Source organism: Microtus ochrogaster, unplaced genomic scaffold (genome assembly GCF_000317375.1).
Source record: "Microtus ochrogaster isolate Prairie Vole_2 unplaced genomic scaffold, MicOch1.0 UNK134, whole genome shotgun sequence".
NCBI classification, from domain to species: domain Eukaryota; kingdom Metazoa; phylum Chordata; class Mammalia; order Rodentia; family Cricetidae; genus Microtus; species Microtus ochrogaster.
In genome coordinates, this window is record NW_004949232.1 from 72,948 (window position 1) to 82,700 (window position 9,753).

A 9,753-nucleotide genomic window follows, 5' to 3' on the forward strand; every position below is an offset into this window, starting at 1 on the left:
TGAGTTCTCAGTAGTCCTCATTGTCCGCTATGTTCAGCAAGTCCGGTTTTATCCCATGCTTTTTCAGACTCAGGCCAGCTGGCCTTGGTGAATTCCCTGAAATTTTCTCTACAAATAGAATTAATGTAAAACCCCTCACTTTAGCCTCCAGCAGACTCTTTGTACAAAGGCAAAAAGCAGCCACTTTGTTCACCAAAATATCACAAGAACAATCTCTAGACAATACTCCTCTGAAATCTCTTTTGCCAGCTCCCACAGTTCATCAAATCATGCTCAGCACCACTCTCTTCCATGCTACTACTGTTATGTCCCATTAAGCAATACTTAAAGCTTTCAATTGCTTTTCAAACCAAAAGTACCAAAGTCCAAATTCCTCGAAACAAAAACATGGTCAGGCCTATCATAGCAATACCCCACTCCTAGTACTAACCTCTGTCTTAGTTGTCTGAGTTAAGGTTTCTATTTCTGTGAAAAGATACTGTGACCATGGCAACTTATTAAGGAAAATATTTAACTGAAGTGTTGACTTACAGTTTCAGAAGTTTAGTCTATTATCATCTTTGCTGGGGACCATGGTCACTGGGAGCATGGCAACATACAGACAGCCCACAGTGCTGGAGAGGTGACTGAGAATTCTATACTTTGCAGAAAACAGGAAGTGAACTGTCTCACTAGGCATGGCTTGAGCATATATGATACCTCAAAACCCACCCCACAGTGACACACTTCCTTCCACAAGGCCACACCTACTCCAATAAGGCCACACATCACTATGGGTGCCGTTTTCTTTCAAACCACGACATATCCTGATTATACTTTTCCTTCCCTCTACAACTCAGTTTCTCACCATATACCCTCCCCTCAATATCCACTCCTCTTCTTTCACTAGGAAAAAAAACAGGCTTCTAAGAGATAACAGCCAAGCATGACAAAGTAAAATTCAAAAAGATAAAGCAAAAACCATCATACTGAAGTTAAACAAGGTAACCCGACAGAAAGATAAGACTCCTAAGAAAAGGCACAAGAATCAGAGACCCTTTTGTTCTCACACTCAGTAGTCCCATGATAAGACTAAGCTTAAAGCAGTAATATGTAGGAAGAGGACCTAGTACAGACCCATGTAGGCCTTGTGCCTGCTACTTTAGTCTTTGGGAGTTCACTTGCACTTGGCTAAATTGAATTGAGGGTCTTATTCTGCTGGTGTTCTCCATCTACCTAGCTCTTATACTCTTTTCACCTTTTCTGCATGGTTCCCTGAACTCTGAGGGGAGGGAGTTGATGGAGCTATCCCATGTAGACTCTCTCTCTCTACATATTCTCTGGCTGTAGGGTCTGCATCTGTTCCCATCTGCTGCTGGAGAAAATTTCTCTAATGATGACCGAATATATCATGAGTATAGCACAATATCATTAAAATTTACTTTATTGATACTTTTTTTAGACCAGTAGTGTTTGATATTACCCTCGGTCTCTGTGTTCTCTAGTCTCTGCCCTTAGTTACCAAAACAGTGTCCATTATGTGTTCTGTCTTATGGATTGGACCTTAAGTCAAATAAAACATTTATTGACTACTTCCACAATTTCTGTATCTGTATTTTCCTAGCATATCTTTTAGCAGGACAGATTGTAGTTCATACATTTTGTGGCAGATTCCATATCATAAAGCTCCATGTCCATCATTGAATTTTACATTGTTTTAATTGTGAGAAATACTAAAGATATGCAACTTAAAATTTTCCCTACCTATGCCGAATACTCTGATAGAAAACAGAAATTGCAAAAATCATTTTTAGATTCCTCTTTTTGTTTTCTTCATATACTAAGCCCGGTACCGTGTTAAACATGTGTATTCTTCTTTAAAATTCTTTCATGGGTCATGAGCTACTTCACAGTACATATGGATTATTGTATACAAGGTAGTGTGGTTACCAGTCCAGAGCAAATGAGATTGCCCTGGAATGTGGAGAGAAGGTAGCCACAACTAGGGTGGGCTAGTGAATGAGTGGGAAGACCGTGATGGCTTCAAGTTAAAGAAAAAGCAAGAGCTGAGAATATTTTTGCAATATTTAATTCCACTTGAAAGAATTCCTGATAACTGAACTTAGTATAGTGTCTTGGCCCCAGCATGTATACTGCCTGTTGTATCTGTTAGAAGGCATTGTGCCATTTACACCTGAGTTATGATGACTCAATACTAGCATAAAATATGATTTTATTTGAATGTACTTATATCAAATTGGAATAATTTTACAAATTCTAACATTAGTCCATGAAATAGGATTGTTCCGTAATTGCCTTCCTTGCATGTATGTATTCACATTGCATCTTTCATTTTATTCCCAGTGGAGTAAACACAAACACCTTTGGGAAATATTCTCAGGAGTCGGTGTACAGAGTAGACTTGAGAACAACCTTAAGAGGAAAGTTAAGAAACACAGCAGTGTGTGGAGCTCAGACAGTGGAGGATAGAAATAACCAATAGCTGCTCTTAAAAGCCTTGTCACAAATGATTTAGAACATCTGCTGTCTAGGAGAATAGTTGCTTTGCATCCATCACATTTGAAGACTCTACTGTGTTTTCTAGCAAAAGCAATAAACTCTTTGATGCTTTTTTTGAGTAAACCTTTAATCTGAAGAGGAATTCTGAACTGTAGTCTCTGCATTGCTCTTCATGAGTAGGTACAAATATGGTAAACCTGGGATTGGATTGAACTCTTTTTTCATCAATGTCTGAGGAAATGCATATTTAAAAATAGAGATGCGCATTCTAAATATAATCAGTCAGTAAGCTCCATGTCAAGGACCAATTACCGATTCCTCAAATATTTGTTTCATCTTCCATGAAGGCTGTCACTCTCTTTTTGTAAAAATTCATATAATTGTAGTAAAAAAATATGTTGACTACTGGGAGTTTTATTTGAAATAGATGTAAGTTGACTTATCTAACAGAAAACTTAGAGATTGTCATTTATCAAATGTTAAATCTTGGAACAAGCCTTAGTAATCTTTATCATTTTCTAGAGAACTATTGCAAATGTGATCCTGTCCATCAGCATGTGAATAATGAAAAGGAGTCTCATCAGTGCAATGAGCTTGGCAAAGTGCTTCATGACCCATCCACATGTGCACTTAATAAAACAAGTGAAACTCCAGAAAACTCTAATGACTGCAGATGCAGTAATCACAGGGATGCCTCTATTGACTCATCAAATATCAATAGACATAAAAGTATGCATACTGGAGAAGAACTTCGTAAATTTAAAGACCATGAGAAATCTTTAAATTTATGGTCCCACATTATTCAAGATCAGAGAGTCTACACTACAAAAAAAGAGCACAGACAGGGACAATATGATGATGTTTTCAGCTGTGGTCTTTTACAACAAACTATCTACATTGGAGAGAAACCACATCAGTGTAAGAAATGTGGAAAATGCTTCAGTACTGCCTCAAGCCACACTGTACATCAGAGAATTCATACTGGAAAGAAACTTTACAAATGCAACATTTGTGACAAATCCTTTAACCAGTACACAAATCTGAAAACACATCAAAGACTTCATACTGGGGAGAAACCTTACATATGTGAAGAGTGTGGAATGTCATTTCGTCAGTTGTCAGCACTTAAAAACCATTGGAAAATGCATACTGGAGAGAAGCCTTACAAATGTCAGGAATGTAACAAATCTTTTACTGTGAAGTCAACTCTTACAAAGCATCAGAGAATTCATACTGGAAAGAAACCCTACAAGTGCAACGTTTGTGACAAATCCTTTAGTCAGTGTTCAAGTCTGAAAACACATCAAAGACTCCATACTGGAGAGAAACCTTACAAATGCAGAGAATGTGGAAAGTCCTTTCCTCAGTTATCAGCACTTAAAAGCCATCAGAAAATGCATACAAACAAAAGACATGCTGGAGAGAAGCTTTATCAATGCAGTGAGTGTGACAGATCCTGTCGACACTATTCATCATTAAAAAGGCATCAAAAAATTCATTCTCTAGAGAAATTATACACATGCAAAGAATGTGGTAAATCCTTCCTTGAATTATCACACCTGAGAACCCATTACAGAATCCATACAGGTGAGAAGCCATACAAATGTGAGATATGTGACAAATGCTTTACCACAAGCTCCATTCTTAAAACACATCAGAAAATTCATACTGGAGAGAAACCGTACAAGTGTATGCAATGTGACAAATCTTTTATCCAGGACTCACATCTTAGAAGACATCAAAGAGTTCACACTGGAGAGAGACCTTACAGTTGTAACGAATGTGACAAATCTTTTTCTAAGAGCTCAACTCTTAGAGAACATCAGAAAATCCATACTGGAGAGAAAACTTACAAATGCAAAGCCTGTGACCTATCCTTTATCATGTATTCAAATCTGAGGAAACATCAGAAAGTCCATACTGAAGTGAGACATAACGTCTGTAAGGAATGTGGCAAATCTTTTACTAGAAGCTCATATCTTAGAGTACATCAGAAAATTCATACTGGAGAGAAACCGTACAAATGCAAAGACTGTGACAAATCCTTCACCCAGAGTTCAAATCTTAGGACACATTGCAGAGTTCACACAGGAGAAAGACAGTGCATATGTAAGGAATGTGGTGAATCTTTTAGTAAGTTCTCAACTCTTCAAGCACATCAGAAAATTCATACTGGAGAGAGAAATGCCATTTTGCATAATGTGATGTAGCATTTATCTGGTATTCTCTGCTTACAAATCACAACAGTAGACACAAAGAAACATAAAGATATGAAAATTGTAAAGCCTTTAATGAGGTTTAAATCTTAGAAAAGTACCACAGAGTTTATATTAAAATAAAATTCTGCAAATATAACTGTAAAAAGACTTTTTTAACTGTTTATAGATATTTGATTGCATGTATGTCTGTGCACTCCATGTATGGTTCTTGCCTGTAGAGGCCAAAAGAAGGTGTCAGATCCCCAAATCTGGAGTTATAGACAGTTGTGAGCTGCTAGATGTATTCTGAGAATTGAACCCTTCTCTGGAAGATGAGCCAGTGTTCTCAACCAGTAAGCCATTTCTCAAGCTCCTGGTAAAAGCTATAATATAAAAATTTATCTTGTTCAACATCCAAAACTTTATACTAATTCCATGCATAGCTGTGCTCACCTTTAATCGCAGTATTCCAGACACAGAGGCAGGAGGATCTCTGTGAGTTCGAGGCCAGCCTGATCTACATAGTACATATGCAGAAGTATATAAACCCTGTCTCAAACAAAAATCATAATAAGGATAAAAGTAGCAGCAAAAATTGTGACAAAGTTCTTGTTTTTCCTCTAATTTTGTTGTTTTCAAAAAAACCCATGTTTCTGACAAACCATGTGAAAGTAAACATAAATCATACTCATGTCTTATTATTTCATTCCCGCAGTACATTCAGTTTGACAAATCCTTTGCCCACTGCTGTAATAGTATGCATAAAAGATAATTCATCATGAAAGAAAACACACAACTACTCTAATAATTTTTCATCATTTATTCACCCTCAAAATCTTTATACTATATTCAAACCTTCCAAATAGTGAGATGTGAGAAACTATAAAGAGTAAGGCTGTGAATGTGACAAAATGTACATGTTCACATACATTTTAGAAATCCCTAAGGTCAGGGCTGGAGAAATGGTTCAGTGGTTAAGAGCACTGGTTGTTCTACCATAGGACCCTGGTTTGATTAATGGCAACTACATGACCACTTTCAACTATCTGTAACTCTTTTACTAAGGGATCTGTTTTCTGGATCCTACAGATACTGCATGCACATAATACACAGACAAAACATCCATACATATAAAATAATTATTTAATTAAAAATAAATCTCCAAGGTTGCAAAACATGGTAGGACATGCCTTTAATCCCAGCACTTGAGTTAGAGACAGGCTGATCTCTGGTAGACAGGGCCAGCCTGGTCTACAGAGCAAATACCAAGACAGCCAGGGTTATACCTTGAAAAAAGAAAAGAAATTCCCAAAGGCATAGAGAAATTAGTTTTGAACTTCTGAGGGACAATAAGTACATATTTAATCTGTCTTATTAGTGTGAAGAAACGCCATGATCACAAAACTCTTTTTTTTTTTTCATTTTAAGCAAGAAGTTTATTTAAACAAGATGCTTGACTTGAAGGGAAAACTATCTAGGATCATTTTGTTCAAGAGTAATTTATCCCTACTTAAAGACAGATTGCCCTACATGTAACAGCTACATACAAAAAAGTTATAAAATTGTCTGTGGTTTTACAATGATAAATGAAAAACATTAAAATTCTCCAATCGAACAAGGTATGCAAGGATTTTGTGGTTTGGTTCTTTTGTTAAAACATTGAGAGCGAAATAACTTATTGGAATATAAAGATAAGAGCTGAATGAGCATGCCACTAATGGAGCAGGGGGATATTTTCACAAAACTGTGCTTTCCCCCAGACCACCTCCATCTGCTGTCAATCAAAACAGAACACTGGCCATTTAGTTTAAAAAAGAAAAGAAAAAAGGAAAAAAAGCGCAATATGCTTGTGCACATACATCAGTTACTTTATGTACAATAAGGAAATGGGGACAGGGAAATGAAAGAATAGAGAAAACTCTACTGTAGTAGTCAGGATGTGGTGGAACCAAACTGCGGCTCTCTAATTGCGAATGTATTCTTGGTCTATAACAAAATTCTGGAGTAAAGTAGCAGGTTCCCTGTTTAGTAGACACCTCCTGTCTGCTGCTGGAACACATCAATCGTACCTTCATCCTCCATTTCCAACTGTGCAGGTGTGTCTCTTTCATTGATTGGCTGCCCATCAGACCGGAATCTGATCTGCCTCATTGACAAACCCTGTCGTTCACAATAGGCTTTCATTAGTTTACTAAGTGGTGTGTGCCTCTTTAATTTTAAACTGCACCACAGAGCCATTCTGCCCCGCCACCTTCAAATTAATCTAGTCGTTGTTCTCGGTTTTGACTCCTTCCTTGGATTTCTCGTCGGCCATGGCGAACTCTGGAGTGTCCTCAGCTGCCGCTTCACAAAAGAGGCACCAGGTCCGCACTGAAGGAGCACACAGGCAGCACCAGGAGCGGCAGCCCACACAACTCTTATAAAGAAAAACATTTAAATGGGGCTGGTGGAGAGGTGAGTAATGAGCACTCAGAAATAAATAGTAAAAATTAAAAATAGGAAAGAAAGGGAGGGGCAAAAAATCAGGAGTAAAATTGTGAATATTTGTAAATATGAGACAAGGAAATAGTATTCAACTATCTGTACCGTTGCTTGGATATATTTTGATGGGTAGAGGAGCTGAAATGGAGCAAAAACTAATACAGAGCTTTTTAGAGTTTGTAAATATTATATTGCTGCCCCCGTGCTGGCGGTGTACCTGCTGGTGCCTTCATGCTGCTCTGGGACTTGGAAAGGCCAAACTGAGGACTGTCTTCACCCATGCAAGCAGCGGTGCTTTAGTCACTTAGACGAAGCCTCTGTCGCTGCGTAACTGGTGGGAAGAATGATGGGAATGGGGCATTTGGCCTAACAATGGCCTGGGTTACCTCTGAGACTGTGGCTGTCCATGCACTGGTGCAATTTTTCTGTGGAGTCCCTCACATAATCCTTTGTATTCCTGACCACACTTCTGTGTGTTTCGGGGCTCACCAGTCAGCCCCACATTGGGTACTATATGTCGGGGATCAGCCTCGACAAAAATACCTCTTGCTAGCATAATAAAATGGAGAAACAGAATAGTCAGGAGGGCATTCCGGTGAGTACCGAAATTCGCCTGCGTTTAATTTCCAATTGCTTAAAATACCTCTGACCACAAAATGTAGGAGTAAGACCAAAAAAAAAAAAAACTGCATTAACATGATACAAGGAAATGAACAGACCGGTTGAAGGTCGTGGGCCACATCCATAATTAAACATTCTGTTGCTAGAACAAAACAAATCATACTCACACCCTAGACCAAAACATTTTGTAGGCAAACCACTCCCTGTGTGGAATCCAATGTTGTTTTTTTTTTGTTTTGTTTTTGTTTTTAAAGATTTATTTATTTATTTATTTATTTATTTATTTATTTATTATGTATACAATGTTCTGTCTGTCTGTATGCTTGCTGGCCAGAAGAGGGCACCAGATCTCACTATAGATGACTGTGAGCCACCATGTGGGTGCTGGGAATTGAACTCAGGACCTCTGGAAGAGCAGTCAGTGCTCTTAACCTCTGAGCCATCTCTGCAGCCCTGGAATCCAATGTTATCTCCTTACGGGAACTGGAACTTTCTTGGATCCCTTAGACTTTTGTTTGGAGGAGAAATATATCTACTTCTCTATTCCTGAAATACAAGGTCTGGATACTAGCCACACCTGTTGACAATAAACTTGAAAGAACAGAACTCTCTGATCAATGGAAATAGGCTCACATTTTTGGGCCTCCACTGTCCTCCCTCCCTTCTCCCCTCCTCCTCCCCTTCTACCCTCCTTTCTCTCCCCTCCTAATTTTCTTAGGAGGTCTTATCTGTTTCCCCTTCCCAGGGGATCCATGTATGTCTCTTTTAGAGATCTCCTTGTTACCTAGCTTCTCTGGGATTGTGAACTATAGGCTGCTTATGGTTTGCTTTATGGAATATATTCTTACACTGTTGCCTACTACTTTGGGTTGGGGTAATTATAGGACTTCTGGTAATTGACTGGTTGTCAGGTTGAATAGGGTTATCTTAGCTGAAATTTGTGGGGTTAGGATACCTAGATCCAATATATTGTCCAGTTCTTCTGGCTGGTGTGAGCTTTACTTGTGCCTATTGGGTTTGTTCTACCAACTGGTATGGGTTGTGCCTATGTCTATGGGGTTTGTTACTTCAGCTCTTGTAGATTTTGCCTGTGCCTGTTCTTCCAACTGCTATGGGTGATGCTTGTGTCTATATGGTCTGATGATATTGCTGGAAATGGCTGTTCATAGAGAGGCTCTTCTTCCAATTAGTGCAGGTGGGGTGCTTGTGCCTCTACAGGCTGTTCATCCTTTTAGTGGAGATGGTGCTTGTGACTCTAGGGGATGCTAATGTCACAAGGGATGGTTGGGCAGGCAAGATGATGAGTTTGGTGGGTTTGGGGACAGAGTGGGTCTTATAGGTTTCAGAGTCCAATGGATTGCAGCAGTGATGGAGTGTCATGTCTGAAGGAGTCTTACCTACTGATCAGCTGCTGGGGCTGAGAAGGAAGGGGAAGGGACACAGTATGTGGCCCAGGGCCTAGGGCCTAGAGACTGGAGAAGTTCAGCTGGGAGACTCACCTCTTCCTCCAATTAGAGTAGGTGATATCTGTGCCTCCAGGGGCCACTGATGTCATGGGGGAGGATTGACAGAGGGAGGATGGTGGTTTAGGTGGTTTGGTGGGGGGCAGCGTAGATCTTATAGGTTATAGAGTCCAATGGACAGTAGTAGCTTCTACAGGTTGACATCCAATTATGCCAGCACTATTTGTTAAAAGTGCATTATTTCTTCCATTGTATAATTTTAGCTTCTTTGTCAAAAATCAGGTGTTCACAGGTTTGTGAATTGATAGCCTGGTCTTCAATTTGATTCCATTGGTTCAATGTCTCTGTTTCTATGCAAATACCAAGCTGTTTTCATTACTGTGGCTCTGTAATAGAGTTTGATGTCAGGGATGGTAATGCCTCCGGAAATAGCTTTATTATATAGGATTGTTTGGCTCTCCTGGGTTTTTTGTTTTTCCCTATAAAGTTGA

At 39.1% G+C, this 9,753-nt stretch overlaps 2 protein-coding genes and 1 pseudogene across 2 annotated transcripts in view; 2 read left to right on the top strand and 1 right to left on the bottom strand.

Moving 5' to 3' along the window:
- The window catches only part of LOC102002836 (zinc finger protein 420-like), a 14,738-nt gene extending 9,874 nt beyond the window's left edge, over positions 1 to 4,864 (top strand). Inside the window, exon 5 of the mRNA XM_013355471.2 lies at positions 3,022 to 4,864. Coding sequence (XP_013210925.1) covers positions 3,022 to 4,709 — 1,688 coding nt within the window. The 3' untranslated portion in view covers positions 4,710 to 4,864. The remainder of the gene's footprint in view (positions 1 to 3,021) is intronic.
- Positions 4,865 to 6,555: 1,691 nt separating this feature from the next.
- Positions 6,556 to 7,517, bottom strand: LOC113455819 (annotated as a pseudogene).
- LOC113455818 (zinc finger protein 726-like) overlaps positions 7,010 to 9,753 on the top strand; it is a 14,248-nt gene continuing 11,504 nt past the window's right edge. The window contains 1 exon segment of the mRNA XM_026778399.1: positions 7,010 to 7,060. Within this exon segment, the coding sequence (XP_026634200.1) occupies positions 7,010 to 7,060 (51 nt within the window).